Source organism: Elaeis guineensis, chromosome 11 (assembly GCF_000442705.2).
Source record: "Elaeis guineensis isolate ETL-2024a chromosome 11, EG11, whole genome shotgun sequence".
Classification (NCBI taxonomy): Eukaryota; Viridiplantae; Streptophyta; class Magnoliopsida; order Arecales; family Arecaceae; genus Elaeis; species Elaeis guineensis.
In genome coordinates, this window is record NC_026003.2 from 2,328,106 (window position 1) to 2,348,191 (window position 20,086).

At 50.3% G+C, this 20,086-nt stretch overlaps 1 protein-coding gene across 1 annotated transcript; it reads right to left on the reverse strand.

Annotated features, from left to right (window-relative positions):
• Positions 1-4,981: 4,981 nt before the first annotated feature.
• Positions 4,982-18,682, reverse strand: LOC109506416 (uncharacterized). Its single transcript, XM_073245538.1, is given in 3 exon segments — positions 4,982-5,278; positions 5,281-6,093; positions 18,113-18,682. Coding segments are annotated over 3 exon segments (1,395 nt in total). The 5' UTR covers positions 18,486-18,682; the 3' UTR covers positions 4,982-5,069.
• Between the last annotated feature and the right edge of the window lie 1,404 nt (positions 18,683-20,086).

The following is a 20,086-nucleotide window of genomic DNA, read 5'->3' on the forward strand; positions in this document are numbered from 1 at the left end:
GCAACATTTGTTTTCCTTTAAGGATAATGTGTTTTAGCTTGAAATGGTATATTTTGTTTTAAATTAAATATGCTGGCTATTTATGAATTATGATGTTTGTCTTATTTAAAAACAGGTTAAACGGATTGGATCAGATCAGTTAAATAGGTTGTTCATTTATTAAACAACTTAAATGAGTTGGATCAAATCGGTTAAACGGATTTACTGTTTAATAAACAAATTAAATGATAAATGGATTAAATGGATTGGATCGGATCGATTAAACAGATTAACTATTTTCTAAACAGGTTAAACGGATCGGATTGGATCGGATGATATATTTAGTAAATGGATCAGGTTCAGATTTGAAAATCTGACCTATTTAATAAACAGATCGAGTTCAGGTTTGATGTTTTCTGACTCGATCCATATCTGATCCGATCTGTTTATGATCCGACCCGATCTGATTGCCACTCCTACTGTCAATTAGAATCATCAACATCTAGTTTTAACATATATAAAGAGACGATATCTATATTATACTTCTTCAAGATTATTCATATTTTTATAAAGACCAAAAGTGCTGCAGACTGGATCATAGTATAGGTAGCCAACCATATAGGATTAATTCTTCAGGACTCTACCACATCAGACCCGGCACCACTCTGGGATTTACTATGCTTTAATGCATTGTGCTGTATTCATAAAAAGATTATATCACTTAACCATCTCACCCCAAAAAAAAAAAAACCTAAATATATGTGGATTTCTTAACAATGAAATAGACTTCCAGAAAATATTGGTATAGTTCCTCAGCTGGATACTGCTGCCAATCACCCATTTATTCACCTCACAGTATACCGGTGTGACGCCGCAATATGGCAACCGAGATTGGTGGGGTCATGCCAGCTATGTGGTGATATATCGGAAGATCTCCATCGTTTTTCTTGTCAGTTTATGCCGACTACGATCCAAGACTGGACAAAAATGCTGTTCATTGTAGGATAACAAAACCCATCTTAAGTCAAACAATTCATATCAGAAGTTTTAAACAGAATCTGCACGTCACGATAGGCCGCACAAAAAGCATATATATTGGACCAACGAACGTTGCAGCCCATCCAGTCTGTCTCTTCTGTCTGCGAGTTGTGGAATCAATGCTCTTTATTAGGATTTGATGCTTTGAGATTTGGTCAATATTGAACCCACAGCGAGATTTGCAACAAAAAACGGAGTCCAACGAGATCAAGATCATCTCAAACGAAGTTCCAACAGAGGAAATACGAGCTTTTGAAATCGGTACGAAATCTGAAGCGACAGAGGACCGCCGGCAACCAGCGACGGGCCGGCGGAGCGGCAGACGGCCGTGCGCTGTGGAGCGCGGCCCAAACACGGGCTGGGCGCACGGGGCGTGGCCTAGCGTGCAGCGCTCGGCCCGACACGGGGCGCGGCCCACGGGCGGGCGTGCGGGCCGGCCTAGGTGCGAGGCGCGGCCCGAGCCCAGGCGCGCGAGTGCGGGCTGGCCCAGGCCCAGCGCACACACGTGGGGGACTCAACAGCCCGATTTTCGGTCCACGATGGACTGGATGGTCCACAGATGGGTCCATGGACCACAGGGTCATTTTCCATCCATTTCTCGTGGTCCACAGCATTGTTCCGTAGACCGACGCATGATTGGATAGCGTGGATGGCTCCCGGTCATGATCCAACGGTCCGAAATAATTTTTTGCCTTGATTAAGAGTCCTAATCAGTTTCTAAGAGGGTTTTAAGGCCTTTAAAGGGCCTGATGCTCAACAGTGGGCTGTTATGGTGGCTCGGTTTTGGGATAGCGGCTTGGTTTTTCTTACGGAAACCTGTGAAGCCTGTAGATGTACGGCACGAAGATCCGAACCAGGGAGAAGAGAGAGAGTCATATGCTGGGAGAGAAAAAGCAGGACTTTTGGACAGTGGACAACGGTCACTTCAGAGATTCAGAGGGTCTTCTAAGAGAGAGAGCTTTTGTGAGGAAAACTTTCTGTGAGAGAAAAATTGGATGTACCAGGGTTGAAGATGAGATCTCCTCTTGTAAAATTTTTTTTTCATAGTGAAGTTTGCATGTCCCGTAGAGGTGAGCCCTTTTGTAGCTGATCCACGTATTTTGATTATTTTTATTTTATTTCTTCTTTCTTCCTGCTGCATCGTGTGGTACTGAAAGAATCTTGGGAGGTGGTGTCCTGACCAGACATCCACCCAATAAGTGGTATCAGAGTAAGATGGTACAAGGATGCAGATTGCAGCGATGGTAAGCAAGACTGAAGATGGAGAAGACAATCAATCAAGATGAAGATCAACAAATTTGACGGTAAGAGCAATTTCTCCTTATGGTAGGTAAAGGTGAAGGATGTGCTCATCCGACAAGGGTTGATCGATGCTCTCTTGTGCGATGAAAAGCCGACCACCATAGAGGTGCGGGATTGGAAACAGCTACTGATGCAGATGGTGAGTACCATCTGCATGTACCTAGCAGATGAGGTAGTGATCCATGTGCTGAGCGAGAATTTTTCGACGGTGCTGTGATCGAAGCTCGAACAATTATACATGGCGAAGTCTCTCACCAACACTCTCTTCCTCTGAAGGTAGTTTTATCAGCTACAGATGGCCGAGGGACAGAGGATGCAGGAGCATCTAAGTCACTTCTAGAAGATCCTCACCAACCTCCTCAGTGTTGGCAAGAATGTTGAGGAGAAGACCAGGGTGTTGGTTTTGAAGGCGTTGCTTCTCCCTTCGTACGAGTCCTTGATGACTGATCTTCTAGTGGGGAAGAGTACTATCAAGATGGACGAAGTCACCACGGTGATACTCCAGAATGAGATTCTCAAGAGGGAGAACCCTTAATAGGTCGGAATGGTGGGGAAGGGGGCCCTCCCTACTTCAATGGAAAAGGGGGAATCGCCGGTCCAGCTTAAGCCCTATCATGTCAATGTAACTAGTGACCCGAGCCCTAGAGTAGAGCTTTGCCTGAGCTGAGAATTTTGCCGGCTTCGAGCTCAAGTGATGGTAGCTCAGCCTTGGTGGCTTCTGAAGGAGCAGGAGGTGGTAGATGGAGCGACAGGAGATCGCGACAAGGGCGGTCCAAGTCCAGGAGGGACTTGAGCAAAATCAGGTGTTACCGATGTGAGGAGTTGGGGCATCTAGCCAGAGATTGCCCTCAACTCAAAAATCGGATGGTGGCTGCTGTGGCGATGGCCAACAGTGATTCAGAGGAAGATGTCCTGGAGATATCTGATGAGGTATCTATTTCTTTCCAGCAGTGGACATTAGATTCTCCATGCACCCATCATGTATGTTGCAGAGAAGAGTAGTTTGACTCTTTGGAGAACAGTGAGAGTACTGTATATCTGTCGGATAAATCGAGCTGTGCGATCAAAGGCATTGGGATGGTCAATTGGAGGACATATGATGGTGCAGTGAAGAGATTGGGGGAGGTCCGATACATGTCCGATTTCAAGCGAAATCTTATCTCATTTAGCAGACTAGATTCGAGAGGCTACAGGATAATAGCTGGTAGAGAAATTCTGAGGTTGCTACACGGCGATAGGATTATGCTGGAGGAGAAGAAGGGGAGTAGAGGACATTATTACCTGGTAGGGAGCCTAGTGCGAGATGGAGCTTCGGGAGCCAGGTAGAGCCTAGAGCGAGGTAGAGCTCCAAGTGGAAGTGGATCGAGCACGAGACAGGAGACTCAGAAGGATGAGAGGTGACGTCGCAAGGTGAGATTCCTATTGCCGCAGGATGATGCCCCGAGTAGGTCTCAGGTCAGGAGGAGCACAGCATACGATGGAGATGGGATTGAGTGGTCTGGCTCAACTCCCATGTTTGCCCATCTATGATCAGCAGGCGATTGCCCCAGGACATGGAGGTGAGGAGATCCAGAAGCTCTTAATGTCAGAAGAAGGTCGAATATCGAGTCGAAGTGGAGATTGTTAGAATTTGATGCCTCGAGATTCGATCCATATTGAGCCCACAGCGAGGTTTACAACGAAAAATGGAGTTCAACGAGATCAAGATTACCTCAAACGGAGCTCGGACAGAGGAGATACGATCTTTTGAAGTCAACACGAAATTTGAGGCGGTGGAGGACCGTCGATGGCCGGTACCGGGCCGACGAAGCGGCCGTGCATCGTGCGCGGCTAGCATGCGGGGCACGGCTCGAGCTCGAGCATGCAGGCGCGGGCCAGCCCAGGCCCACGTGCACACATGCAGGGGGCTCAGCAGCTTGATTTTCGATCTAAGATGGACCGGATGGTCCACGAACGGGTTTATGGACCACAGGATCGTTTTCCATCCGTTTCACGTGGTTCACAGTACTGTTCCATTGACCGACGTATGATCGAATGGTGTAGATGACTCCCGATCATAATCCAACGATTCGAAATGATTTTTTGCCTTGATTAAGAGTCCTAATCAATTTCTAAGAGGGTTTTAAGACCTTTAAAGGGCCTGATGCTCAATAATGGGCTGTTGTGGTGGCTCGATTTTGGGATGGTGGCTTGATTTTTCTCACGAAAGCCTGTAAGGCCTGTGGACGTGTGGCACAAAGATCAGAACTCGAAAGAAAAGAGAGAGCCGTATGCTGGAAGAAGAGCAGAACTTCTGGACAACGATCACTTCAGACGTTCAGAAGATCTTCCAAAAGAAAAAGCTTTTGTGAGAAAAATTTTTGTGAGAGAAAAATTGAGTGTACGAAGATTAAAGATGTGATCTCCTCTTGTAAAATTTTTTTCATAGTGAAATTTACATGCCCCATGAAGACGAACCTTTTTGTGACTGATCTACGTATTTTGATTATTTTTATTTTATTTTTTTTTCTTCCTGCTGCATCGTGTGATACTAAAAAGATCTTGAAAAATGATGTCATGACCAAACATCCATCCAACACCCTTGAATTTTGAGGTATGATGTGCATATGTATTACGTAGAGCCACTATGTTTATTCCCATCTATTCTCACACATCCTCCATGTCACAGATCAACATAAACAGTAGTCGGCCGTGAAAGCATCCACATATCTATATTTACACAAATCCAGTGAGGCATTCATGTGTTCCGATCACAAACATTGACGAGCAATATATATCGATGAAACATGATACAAATTCACAGCACCGGCCAGAGTACTTGCTCTCACTTGGCTGCTAACAATTGATAGCTGATTATGACATGACCTTGCAAATGAACGACCATCAGCAGAGAGCCTCCCATTATTCTGGTCCGGCTTCAAAAGAAGCCTACAGCATTCTGGGAACCGCAACCCAGCTTGCTGCAACCAAGCCCTGTAACATTTGGACAGCACCGCAGGTCAAGATACTCCATTGACTTGCAGTACTGCAATATTGTGCCTACCCCAGTGACTGTGATCCTCAGGCAGTTACTGGCCTTCAAGACTTTTAAATTGGACTCAAATCCTCCCATTCCTAGTGCCTGAAATGCTGAATCCGTTACTTCATCGCAGCAACCAATTTCAAGAGCCACGAGACATCTACAATTTGACAACAAGTAGCTCAAGGATAAATCGGTGATGTTGAAGCACCAATCCATCCGTAAGTTCTTCAGGCTTGCACCACAGGCAACTGCTAGGGATTTTATTGATTCATCAGAAACATCACGGCATCCACCAATGACCAGGGTCTCAAGGTTATGGCAGCAGTTAGCCAATGTAAACATGGATTTATCACCAACTTTGTAGCAATCCAACAGCTTTAGGGTCTCTAGAGATGATGAAGAGACCTCGGCAGTTCTCGAGACTCCCAAATCACCAATCTTCCTGCATTTACTAACATCCAAAGATTTAAAATAGCGACAGCCGTTGGCAAGAATTGAGAGCCCAGAGTCAGTTATCCTGTTGCATCCTGCTAGTCCTAGCTCTTCTAGGTGAGAGCAGCTCCTGGATAAAGCTTGCAATAGATCATGTGTTATGGATTTGCAGTCAGCAAGGTAAAACCTTTTCAAATTGCAACAACCCAGTGCAACGGCTGTCAAACCCTTGTCTGTAAGTTTTCTGCAGTATGAAACGTCCAAGGACTGGAGCTACGGAAGGCCATTTCCCAGTGTTATCATCCCAGCGTCGGTAACACCTGTCCAACGGCACAAACATGATTTCTATTATAGACAGAAACGACGCATTATAGCTAGTTCCTCAGAACCATGAGAAGACCAACTAATGAATATAAATAAATATTTGGCCTAGAAGAAGAATTTCTTCTCTTATTTTTTTGGTTAAATTTTTGACCATGATATTGACTTACAAGTTAACAGTGTAAGACAGTTGTGATTCTGGCTAACTCGTTAAGTTCCATAACACAATCGAACAAATGTATCGAATGAAAAAAGAGAGTGTGTCTGTGAGAGAGAACTTGAATCAGAAATGTGTTTCTGCAATAGTACATTGAAGCAAAGCGGTCCTATAAAAAGACTTCATGAAATAAAAACAGAAGATTTCTGCCTCTATACAATTACCAATTCCCTCTGTTACTAGAGAAAAATGCTACGCTTGTAACATTCTACAGAGCAGAGTAAAAGTTTCACAAAACTAAATCTCATGGAAAAAATCAATAAGAATTCCTCACACTAAATCGTTCCATAGATTCTGATCATTCAGTAAAAAGGAGATACTCATTCTACAACAATATTTTACTGTCTAAAAAGACAGTCAACTTCAAATCCAAATGAATGAGCTACAATTCGATAATATCATTTGGGCAATATATTTTCACTAAATTACATCAACAACCTTAAAAGAATGCAATCACCACTCAGATTCCAGAGCCCAATGAAAAACATTATCTTTCCATACAAACAGTCTCCAGAAAGCAAAGAATAAATATCATCACATAATTCTAACCCACAACTGCATCATTTACATTTAAATAATCAATAACCACCAACAACAGATATTCAAACCATATTAGAACAAAATGCAACGAGCACCATTCAACAACCAAATTAAAGTTTCACCCTTTGTACCAAGACAATATTATAATAAAGTGGAGCAACTTGGAAAAAAATGCTATTCTCTTTCTTAAGTAGCCTCAAAAGGGCACAACCAAAGAAGTGTTTCGATTCTAAGTTCTGACCCTTATTTTTTAAAGGAAGTAAACTTCCACCCAGTTGTATCACCGTCATCACCAACAACCGTTATGAAACCTCCGAAACAAATCGAAAATTAAATGTCACAACCATCGGCTTTATATATATATATATTGTTGGGATATACCGACCGGCCCCTCTCACGCCGACTCATTGTCGGGCCCACCCGACCGGCGCCCGACTCTACCGACTGATGACTGCCGATGCCGTCCGACCGAAGGTATGTCGGTCGGGCAGACCCTTTCCGTTCCCGACTGGCCGAACGACGGAGCCCGACCTCCGACTTTCGTAACGCATCAGACTAACCGTCGGAGGGGGGTCCCTGGGTCTTCACCTGACATCCCAGCCGGTCGGCTCCCTCAAACGCCGTACGACTGCTGAGGGCCGCCGTTCTGACAAAGACATGCGCATAGCCGCCCCGGGGACATTGTCCTGCCAAGGACAGATTAATCCCAGTGATTTGACAACCCACGGCGACCTGACAGTCCGCGGCGACTCTGACAGCCTCCGACGATTTGATAACTCCCCCAGTTGTCTGCACCATTAATGGCGACACCGCGCCGCGCCCTACTATAAAACGGGAAGGCAACAGTGCTGCGAGGAGGTTCTTTCGAAATCCCTAAACTCCCCCTCTCTAGCTCTCTCTCTCCCTCTCGCTGAGCTCCCCTGATTCTTTTCTACTGTTGCCTAGTCTCCTCTCTGACTTGACCGTCGGAGGGTCCCCGCCGGAGACATCTCCGGTCAGTGTGGACTTCCCTTACAGGTGCTCGTTCCCGACAACCAGGCGACGAGGGGATTGGCCGCAACAGGTTTTGGCGCGCCAGGAAGGGGCAGGGACCACCGCGTACTGGTCCGACCTCCACAGAGCTTGGAAAAATTCTTTCGAAATGACAAGAACCCGGGCTCAGCGATCGAGGGCCACCGGATCGGCGAGGCACTCTTCCCGTCGGAAGAGACCTCTCCACCCTCCATGGCGGAGCCCAGCTCTCCGCATCCTGTGGTGATCACGGAGGCGCAAATTGCGGCGATCGTGCAGCAGATGACTGTGCTGACAGATGCAATCAAGAGCCTTCAACAACAACCAACACGGTTGCCGCAATCGCCGGCGGGGCAACCGACGGCACACCCGATGCCCTCTAGGAGCAGCCGCCGACGCCCGCGTCGGTCTCCGTCTCCTCTAGAGCAGCTGTCACAGCACTCCCACCGAGAGGAAAGGCGGCCACGGCATGACACCCATCGATCCCGACGACCGTCTCCTTCCCAGCTGGAACGAGCGAGGAAGGAGAAGCGGCCGCGAACACCGTCTGCCTCCCTCTCGGATTCGTCGGGGGACCCACCCCCGAGGTCTCCCAGCACCGACGGGCCGACGACTACGAACGCAGGTTCGAAGAAATCGACCGTCGGCTCACTCAGCTTCAGGTGGACGGGCAGAAGTCTTCGAACAACGTCGACTTCCAGACCGCCCAACCTCTCTCCCGACTCATCCTCGACGAGCCGATCCCTAGTCGGTTCAAGATGCCCCATGTGGAGCCCTATGACGGCTCCACCGATCCAGTTGACCATCTGAAGAGCTACAAGGCTCTCATGACGATCCAAGGGCGACCGATGCTCTTCTCTGCATCGGCTTCCCCGCCACACTTCGTAAGGCCGCCAGGGCCTGGTACTCCGACCTCCGCTCAGGAAGCATCCACTCCTTTGGTCAGCTCGAACATGCTTTCGTGGCCCATTTTAACACCAGCCGAAAGCCTCCACGAACCTCGGACAGCCTTTTTTCCCTCAAGCAGGGAGAAAACGAGACGCTCCGACACTTCGTGACGCGATTCAACGCGGCCACGCTCGAGGTTCGGACCTCAACGAAGACATGGCTATCTCAGCCATGAAGAGGGGGCTAAGGGGGTCCCGATTTACATACTCCTTGGACAAGACCCTCCCCTGGACATACGCCGAACTGCTGGAGCGCGCGTATAAATACATGCGCGCAGACAAAGGAGCTTCCGACCGATGCTGACTGAGGCCAAGGGCTCGAAGGAGAAGCGAAGGAAAGGTCGGGCCCCTATCGAGCCTAGCAGGCCTCCGACCGACAAACAGGTCTCACCCCAGCGACGGAGCCCGAGATCGCCTCGATGGCGAAGTCCGAGGCCGATGCGTCCCAGGTATGACTCCTACACTCCCTCTCTGCTTCTCGTGCGCAGATTTTGATGGAGATCGAAGGGGAAGAATATTTGCGACGGCCTCCGCCTTTGAAGACAAAAGGCCTCGACCGATGAAAGTACTGCGATTTCATCGGGGCCACGACCACAACACCGAGCAGTGCATCCAACTCAAGGATGAGATTGAGGCCCTCATACGCCGGGGGTATCTCGAAAAATTTCAAAGGAAACCACCGACTCGACCCGTCCCCGATCGACGACCCCAACCGACTGAGGAGGTAGCGAACAATCAGGCCACAGTCGGGTCATCAACATGATCTCCAAACGACTGGACTCGGGGACGACTGATGGAGGAGAGCCGACGAAGAAGCTACGCCAAGACAATGTAATTACTTTTACAGATAAGGATGCTCGGGAGTCCAAACTCCCCATGACGACGCTGTTGTTGTTTCGGCAACAATAGCAAATTATAATGTAAGAAGAATCTTTGTTGATAATGGAAGTTCGACTAATGTTTTGTTTTACTCGACCTTCTCCCGAATGCGACTGTCGGCTGATCGGCTCGAAAGAGTCTCCATGCCCCTGGTGGGTTTTGCCGGGGAAGCCGTCATGGTGGAAGGAGAAGTTACTCTTCCCGTGACGGCTGGAACCGAACCACGACAAAGCACCGTCCACCTAACCTTTGCGGTCGTCCGAGTACCTTCGGCCTACAACGCCATACTTGGAAGACCCGGGCTAAACGCCCTCAAAGCTATAGTCTCGACTTACCACCTGCTGGTTCGATTTCCGACCAAAAAGAGTCGGGGAGATGCGGGGGAACAACAGCTCGCTTGCGATGCTTCCAAATCTCTGCTCGAAGTAATGAAGCAAAGGACTCCCTGACGGCCGACAAGTTGGACCAGCGGGGGAGGAAGAACGGGACGAATCGGCCGAACAGCTAGTTTCCGTCCGATAGCGGAGAATCCCGAACGAGTGGTCTGGGTCGGATCTCAGTTATCCGACCCTGAGCAACGGCAGCTAGTAGAGCTGCTGAAGGCCAATACCGACGTATTCGCTTGGTCGGCAACAGATATGTCCGGCATTCCCCCGGAGACGATGACTCACCGACTCAACATCAATCCTGAAATGAGGCCGGTGAGGCAGAAGAAGCGGTCTTTCGCTCCTGAAAAACAGAAAGCCATCGACGAGGAAGTGGACAAGCTACTCGAGGCGAACTTCATCAGAGAAACCATGTACCCGATTGGCTCGCCAATGTTGTCATGGTGAAGAAAGCCAACGGGAGGTGGAGGATCTGCATCGACTATACCGACTTAAATGCGTCTGCCCGAAGGACAGCTTTCCACTTTCGAAAATCGACCAGCTGGTAGACGCGACGTCCGGCCATCGACTGCTCAGCTTCATGGATGCCTTTGCCGAATATAATCAGATCCGGATGGCGCCCGAAGACGAGGAGCACACGGCCTTTGTGACTGCCAAGGGCCTTTACTGCTACAGGGTAATGCCCTTCGGACTGAAAAATTCGGGGCCACCTACCAGCGACTCGTCAATAAGGTCTTCAAAGGCCAAATCGGGCGTAACATGGAGGTGTACGTGGACGACATGCTTGTGAAAAGTGCGCAGGCCTCAGATCATGTCCAAGACCTCGAAAAAATTTTCGCACTCTTCGACGACACCGGATGAAGTTAAATCCGACTAAATGCGCCTTCGGGGTGACTTCGGGGAAGTTCCTCGGGTTCCTTGTTTCTCAGCGGAGAATTGAGGCTAACCTTGAGAAGATAAAGGCAATCATCGACATGCGGCACCCGAACACCAAAAGGGAGGTACAGCAGCTTAACGAAAGGATCATCGCGCTCAGCCGATTCATCTCTCGATCGGCAGAGAGATGCCTCCCGTTCTTCAAGACCCTGAGACAGGTGAAGGACTTCTCTTGGTCGGATGAGTGCGGCAGGCCCTCGAGGATCTGAAAAGGTACCTGCCTCCCCGCCATTGCTTGTAAAGCCGAAGTTGGAGAAACGCTGTACCTCTATTTGGCAACCTCCCCAGAAGCGGTTAGCTCAGTGCTCGTCCGGGAGAACGAGAGCCGAATTCACCAACCCATATACTACACCAGTAAAGTGCTCCACGAAGCTGAAGTTCGATACTCAAAGATGGAGAAGATGATATTGCCTTGATCGTGTCTGCACAACGACTCCGTCCGTATTTCCAAGCGCACGCTATCGTGGTCCTCACCGACCAGCCCCTGAGGGCAATATTGCGCCGCCCCGACACATCAGGACGACTGACGAAATGGACAATGAAGCTCAGTGAGTTCGACATTCAGTACCGACCACGACCGGCCTTGAAAGCCCAGGTCCTGGCCGACTTTGTTGCGGAGTGTCCGACGACCGACCAAGGATCGGAAGGTGGGAGCCCCGGAGAAGTTGCAATCTCCGAACCTGACCCCGGGCCACCTGGGTGTTGCACATCGACGAAGCTTCCAACGCTCGTGGAAGCGGGGCCGGGTTCCTGCTCACCAACTCGAAGGGAGTGGTTACCGAGTATGCCCTCCGGTTCGACTTCAAAGCCTCCAATAATCAAGCCGAGTATGAGGACTCCTCGCTGGCTTGAGAATAGTGAAGGAGCTCGGGATCGACAGCCTCAGAGTCTTCTCCGACTCCCAGCTGATCATGGGCAAGTTAAAGGCGACTTTGAGGCGCGAGACCCGACCATGGCAAAATATCTCCAAAAGGTGAGAGATCTCGTGACACACCTCAAGTATTTCGAGATCTCCCACATTCCCAGGTCGGAGAACGCTTGGGCCGATGCACTCTCTAGGCTTGCGACGTCAGCCTATGACGCCTTGGGTCGGACATTGGTGGAGAGTCTTGAGCAGCCGAGCATCGACAGGACCGAGGAGGTGCTGCAACTAGCGGCCGAACCAAGCTGGATGGATCCAATCGTTCGGTATCTGACCGACGGAACCAGCCCTGAAGACCCCACGGAAGCCAAGTGACTCCGATGGGTGGCCTCCCAATATGTGATAATGGATGACCGACTCTACAAAAGGTCGTTCTCCCTTCCCTTGCTCAAATGCTTGGGACCGACTGACGCGACTACGCTCTCAGAGAAGTGCATGAAGGGATCTGCGAAAATCACTTGGAGGGCAAATCCTTGGCTTACAAAGTTTTACAGCAGGGTTACTACTGGCCCACCATGAGAAAAGATGCGGCCGAGTTGGTTCGAAGGTGTGAGCCATGTCAAAGGTACGCTAACCTACAACACCGACCGGCCAACCAAGTCACTCCTATTGTCGCCTCATGGCCCTTCGCCCAGTGGGGGATCAACATACTCGGTCCTTTTCCTCCAGCATCCGCCAAAGGAAGTTCATAGTCGTCGCAATTGACTACTTCACTAAATGGGTGGAAGCCGAACCTCTGGCGCAGATCACTGAGCGAAAGATGGAAGACTTCGTCCAGAAGTCTATCATCTTCAGGTTCGGACTACCGCATACCATCATCACCGACAATGGACGACAATTCGACAACCGAGACTTCCAGAGTTCTGCGCGAGATTTCATATCACGCACCGACTGACCTCGGTCGGGCACCCACAGTCCAATGGCGAGGTCGAGGTGACCAACCGGACTATTCTGCATGGACTAAAGATCCGACTGAATGAAGTCAAAGGCCTCTGGGTCGAAGAATTGAATTCGTCCTATGGGCGTACCGAACGACACCCCATGTCCCGACCGAGGAATCTCCTTTCAACTTGACCTATGGAACGGAGGCGATGATCCCACTCGAGATCGGACTACCATCGACTAGAGTCGAGCAGTACCAAGAGCCGGCAACTCCGAGTGTCGGAGAGCCGACCTGGATCTCCTACCCGAATTTCGGTGCAGGCTCAACTCCGATGGCTTCCTACCGACAGAGGGTGGCCCGATACTATAACACCAAGGTTAAGCCGAAGCTTTTCAGGCCCGGGACCTGGTCTTAAAAAAGGCAGAAGTTTCGAAGCCCCTAGACCAGGGAAAGTTGGCTCCGAATTGGGAAGGACCCTACAAGGTAGCGGACACCTACGGGCCGAGAGCTTACCGACTGGAGACTCTAGAAGGAAGCACCATTCTCCGACTTGGAATGCCGACAATTTGAAGTTGTACTACCAGTAAACTCTGTGTGCCCTTGTTCGGAATACAAACTCAGCTTCAAAGCTTCGGAGTTTAGAATCTCAACCCTCCAACGGCGCGTCGGCGCTTGCTGGTAGTGCGAACCCCGACGCCACGGCTTAGGCCCAGCGTTCCATTGGAAATCTGCGACCTAATCGTCGATGGCGCGTCGGACTCTTGCGACGACCGAAATATCTACGTTGGTGGAAGGCCGGCGATGGCGATGGAACCCCCTAAGTCTTAGCCACGCCCCTTCCGCAGCCAACTCCTGAGCAAGGTGACTGGCTAATTTGCCGACTTGGCTCCGACCAAGAAAGGCAAAACGCCGATGCGACCAACGTCGCGTTCGCGATATACCGACCAGGCCACGACCGGTCGAAGGATATTCGGCTTACCACCGTTTATCACATACGCCCGACAAAGAACCGGACAATAGATGACCGATCTGTCATCAACTAAATGTGCCAGACACTATTCAACTACCGGACTCTACTAAATGATCGAGTCGAAGAGCTACGCCCGAAGGACGGGCGACGCCCGACTCGACGAATATGCCCGACTTAGGTCTGGGCAACGAGCGCTCGACTTAAACTCTCGACTGTCGGGTCATACAACAGTCGGGAGGCCGATCTAAAAGCCGGAGCTCGCTCTGCCTTTACCATGGCGCGCTACCGACTATTCTGGATCGTTACCGGGATCCTACCGAACGTCCTAGCTAGCTACATCGGGCTTATGACTTATACGCCTAAGGGTGTGACGAAACATGCGAGACGCATTTCAGACACACAAAGAGAAAGAAGATTGAAAGATTTTCGATATCATTTAAATTTGAACTAAGTTTACAAAATTGGGCCGAAGCCCGATTACAAGTACACTAAACAAAAATAAAAAGATAGAACAAGCTCCGACTACTCGCCGGAGTCGGCTTCCTCTACTGGGAGTAGTCCGGGGGCGGTCGCGTATCCGCTCGGGCCGAGGTAGCGTCGGGGGTCGGAGCCGCATTGCCTTCGGCAGCTTGGTCTGCGTCGGCCTCCTCCACAGCAGTGCGATCTCCCGGTGATGGGTCGACCACCTCTCCCGCGGCTTGGCCCTCCGACTCTGGAGGGACGATGCTGCCGAGATCTAGCTCCGGATACAGGCTTCGAATGGCTTCCCGAGCTCCTCGTACCCCACTCGGTACGAGAGGAAGCCGCTCTCCAGAAGTTCTTCCCGGTATTCATCGGAGCCGCGGAAGTCCTCCACGGCCCGACCTATGGCCTCTCTCGCCGACTCTGCCTCCGCCCTCGCTATGTCTGCGTCGACCTGGGCGGAGGATAAGTTTTCTTCGACCTGACGAGATTCCCAAACTTATCCGGAGCTGCTCACGTTCGGCCTTGAGTTCCTTGACGGAGTCGTCCCGCTCGCGACGCAGCCGACGAACAGTGCGGGACTTCGCTTGGCGTCCTCGCGAGCCGACTGCAGCTTGGTCTCCGAAGCAGCCGGAGCGTCGTTAAGTCGGGAGACCTCGGTGAGGCGGGAGATCTCCTCTTCAAGCCGGGCCTCCCGTCGACGACTGCCTCAGCTGATCGACCATTACCGCCTTGTCGGCCTCGGCGGCCATGGCCTTATCTTTCCAGGCCGTCCGGAGATCGCCGAATCTCCGATATCCGGCCTCCAATTCGGACATATTGTAAATCAGCTGCAAACAACAAGACGACCGTCAGAAAGCCGAACTTGTAGAAAACAACGACGAAAATAACAAAGGAGAAAGGCTTACCCGGATCATGGTCGGGTAGAACGATGAAAGCATGTCGGATATCGTTGATTTTTCATGACCTCATGATCGGCCGGAAGAATAACCGCCTGGCATAGCCTCCTGCCAAGTCGTGGTTGGCCAGGGCCGACGCCCCTTCAGGAAACGGGGAGTCAGACGACGCACCGCGGCCGGCCGACCTCCTGTCGTCACCGGGCGCCATCGGGCCTTCCCTCGTTCAGACATCCAGGCCCTGACGTCAAAAAGGGAGGGCAGACTCGAGCCCGACTGGGTCCCTCCCGAGGGCACGGCGGCCGCCGACGCAGGTTGATCGGGCTCGCATGCCTCTGCCCGAACCTCTTCCGCCGGCTGAGTGGCCGGCACATCCTCGACGTCCCGGCCCGTCCTCGGGTGAGGCTGCTCCCTCGTCGATCGTTCCTCGGACGGGACTTCGGTGGGCACTGTCGGCACTGACAGTGCGATGATCGGCTCCCAATCCGACGCTCGTTCAGAGCCGGGTTCCGCCCCGCCGCCGCCGATGCTACTTGGGGCCTTTGGGAGGCCGTGATGGTTCGGCTCCATGCGCCGGCCTCTTCCGTGCCACGTGTTGCCGAACATCAGCTTCCGTTAACCTCACCCTCGACGGTATGTCTGCAATTTCGACAGAGGATCAGCACCGAAAAAAAAAAAGAGAGAAAAGAAAAACAGACCTAGGCGAGGAATCGAGCTCAGACCGACATCATACAGGGCTTGCTCGGTGACGAGCTCCCTCTGCTTCGGCACGAGATGTCCTTCAGATGGTGGAAGTCCTCTCGGTCCCTGGCCTCCACCCGATTGTTCTCATTTGGTTGAGTTCGGGGATCCCCCCAGCGGGAAGGGAACCCCCAAGGGACGGGAGAAGAAACAAAGAAGAACTGGTTCTTCCATCCATGAATCGACGATAGAAGACCAGTGATAAAGGAAAGAACCTTCCGAGGGTTGAAAAACCACCACCCTCGGGCTTTAAGGTGGGGTCGGAGAGCAAAAAAAGCTCGGAAGAGGAAAATACGAGGATTGGTCGGTAAAAGCCGACACAACAAAGCAAAGCTGACTATTAGTCGGACTGAGTTCGGTGCCAGCTGTGCCGGACACAGTCTGTAGTAGTCCAATACGTTCCGGACAAACTCCGGAATAGGAAAGCGAAGACCGGCCCGGAGGTCCTCGACGTAGAAAGCCACCTGGCCCGCGGGCGGGTTGTTAACCTGACCATCGCTCCAGGGGCGAACAGCCGAAACTGCTCCGAGATGCAATACTGCTCCCGGAGCCGATCAACGTTCGGTCCCGAAAGTGAAGAGACCTCCACCTCCGGGGTCGACCGAGAATCGTCGGTCGGATTCCCCAACCGACTTCCTCGTGGGGAGGTTCTGGCCATGACGCTAGAACTGAAGTCAAAAAAAAAATGATGACGAGGACTTTTCAAGGAAGCAAGGGAAAAAAAACAAAAGACAACGAAGGCTCCTAGAAAACTCCCTAAGGAAGCGGAGGCAGCTACCTGAGACAAGGGACCGCTCGGCTAGAATCTCGGCAACAGGTTTGAAAAGTAGGATTTTGGATGCAGGTGACCCTGTATATATAGTGCCCCTTGACGGCCGGGATGAAAGCACGCCCAACGAGAATCTTCCAGATCGTGACACGTGGCAGCATCTGAGCCTTCCCTCGATCCGACGATTCGACGCACCTGCCCCCAGATCAGGCCACATCGCCTCCATCCGCCTGAACGGATTCGGCCCAATGGCCCCCCGCCACATGGCGGAAAAGCCGTGGCGGTTCGCATTCCCGAAGAGACGGCGGAAACGGCGGTCCCTATTCCCGATAGGACGCCTGACGCCGATGGGACGTCTGGCATCAGGCATCGGACCGATCAACGGTACGGTCGTCAGAGTCGGAGCTTAATGCGATGGATATTCACTCCTTTCGTCCGAAGCCGCCGCCCGCGCAAGGACGCTGGCTGGCACGTCATCCAACTCAGGAGTGGGGGGCAACTGTTGGGATATACCGACCGGCTCCTCTCACACCGACTCACCGTCGGGCCCGCCCAACCGACGTCCGACTCTACCGACTGACGACTGCCGACGCCGTCCGACCGAAGATATATCGGTCGGGCAGACCCTTTCCGTTCCCGACTGGCCGAACGACGGAGCCCGACCTCCGACTTTCGCAACGCATCAGACTAACCGTCGGAGGGGGATCCCTGGGTCTTCACCTGACATCCCAGCCGGTCGGCTCTCTCAAACATCGTACGACTGCTGAGGGCCGCCGTTCTGACAAAGACATGCGGCATAGCCACTCCGGGGACATTGTCCTGCCAAAGACATAGATTAATCCCACGATTTGACAACCCACGGCGACCTGACAGTCCGCGACGACTCTGACAGCCTCCGACGATTTGACAACTCCTCCAGTTGTCTGCACTATTAATGGCGACACCGTGCCGCACCCTACTATAAAACGGGAAAGGCAACAGCGCTGCGAGGAGGTTCTTTCGAAATTCCTGAACTCCTCCCTCTCTAGCTCTCTCTCTCCCTTTCGCTGAGCTCCCCAGATTTTTTTCTACTGTTGCCTAGTCTCCTCTCTCACTTGACCGTCGGAGGGTCCCCATTGGAGACATCTCCGATCAGTGTAGACTTTCCTTGCAGGTGCTCGTTTCCGACGACCAGACGACGAGAGGATTGGCTGCAACATATATATATATATATATATATATATATATATATATAAACGAGACCTTAGTCCAAAGCCTCAAAACGGGGAAAAACCCTTCTTTTTTTTTTTATCGCCCAATTGATCAACACAATCAACAACGACGACGACAACCGCACAAAATTTCCAAACTCAATCAAAATTATCCACGAAGCAGAAAAATATTCCGAGAAAAGTTACAAAATCGCATAGAAAAGGAAGAAAATTATTTTTTTCCCCTCCAAAGTCGAAAAAGATCTCACCTTTACAGTTCTGGAGATTAAGAATTCGCAAGCCCCGGAACCCGGTGGCGATAACCGAGAGATCGGAGTCGGTGACACCGGGGTAAAAGGACCGGGAGACGGACTGGGAGAGGTCGAGTTCGACGAGGCTGGAGAAGCGGTCGGCCATCCGGCGGAGCATGGCCGGGCCGGCCCGGGCCCGGAGGCGGCGCCGCTCGGAACTCTGGAGCCGGAGCCAGCGCTTGCAGACGAGGCCGAACGTGTCCTTCTCCTCCTCCCTCTCCAGCCTTGCCAGCACCGCTCGGAGCTCGTCGTCAGTGAGGGCCTTGTTGATGCAAACCCTCGCCTCCTCCACCACCTCTTCCTGGCGCTCGGCGCTCTCCCAACTCGCCATGGCCGAGCTGTAGATATTGATTGGGGCCGGCCAGAGAGGGGGACTACGGTTTGAAGGGAAGAAGCTCTAATCGCCTATCCGGGCTCGGTGGGTGTCGTCGGCTCCAGCGCCCTTATCGATAGGTTGTTTGAGCTGCTACCACCACCAGGCGACGGTGAAAGCACCGCTAACTTTGGAATTACATTTAACATTCCAGTTACCAAACACCCTAATATAGAGTAGGCTGGGATTTAAGATTATTTTAAGCACCAAAATAACGTAGGGAGATTCATAAAAAAGAAAAAAAAAAACTATATAGCATATCCGATAATATAATAATATTTAGTACCCTACCTCTGACTCCAATAAAACTAGAATCAGATATATTGGTGTCTGCATCTACATTTATCTGATAAATATAATATAAATATAAATATTATTTAAATATAAAAATTTATATTTATATTTATTTTAAATGGATATAGATATAATCCAGATATCGAAAATATAAACATAATTATGAATATAAGTTAGATAATTATATTTTATGATTACATAATCAAAAATATTACTAAATAAATAATAAAAATTAAGTTAATAATAAATTTATATAATTATATTTTTTAAAAAAAAATTAATAAGTATTATATAAAATTATATAGGATTACATATAGATTCGAATATTTAGATAAGTATCGAATAGTTATCTATCCATATCCATATCTATTTTTTTTTACGGATATAAATACGAATATAGATATTAGTCGGATTCTCAAATTTTTATTCATATCCAAATAAATTTGGATGCAAAAATGAGTCCAAATGAATATTATCTATATCACTTTCATCACTAGACTCCAAACCCATTGCACTGATCTGAGTTTGGACCAGGCTAGGCTGGTTAAAATTGGTCTTGTGGCCTTAGGCTAGCCACTTGACGAACGGCCACGTACCTCCTAGGGCTCAGTCCCTTGAGAAAATTCACGTTCCAGTAACAATATCCGACAGAAAATTCTGCTTAGACTTCAATATTTTAAATAGTGTAATGCAGAGCAGCAAAAGTCATACGGTTTTAAAAGAGAACAAAGCATGCAAAATATAGCTTATGTTTGGGAGGAGTATGTCGCCCATACCGAAGACATGCAGTAGCAGAGATCTTACTTCGGTCCGATCCGATCCCCGCCCTCTAAGATCACCGCCACAGCATTGATCGGTGGTGAATGAGTACAATCCCAGCAGTAGATATATCATTCCAGAACTACGGAGGAAGCTATGCCGAAAGAAGTCATTCAATACATAATGAAGCAATAGGCCTCACTTTGGATCCAGCTGTTCCCCATCTTCTCACTGGCCCTTTCGGATGAAGCTCCTTTAACCGTTGGTGGAACGCCTGGCCAATTCTGACTTCCACCACCAACCCTAACTTCAGCCACTGAACTTGGCTGTGGCTACCCCTCACGGCTCCACCCGTGAGTCCTTAGCTACTGGCACTAGGGTGACACTCGGACATCAGACATCGATCCAAGAAAGAATTTGAGTCTGATATCATCTCCTGCCGAAGGATCCCATGCCAATTCCTGCTTCTAGCCGCAAGCGTCTCTCCCTTCAACACTAGCTAGCTC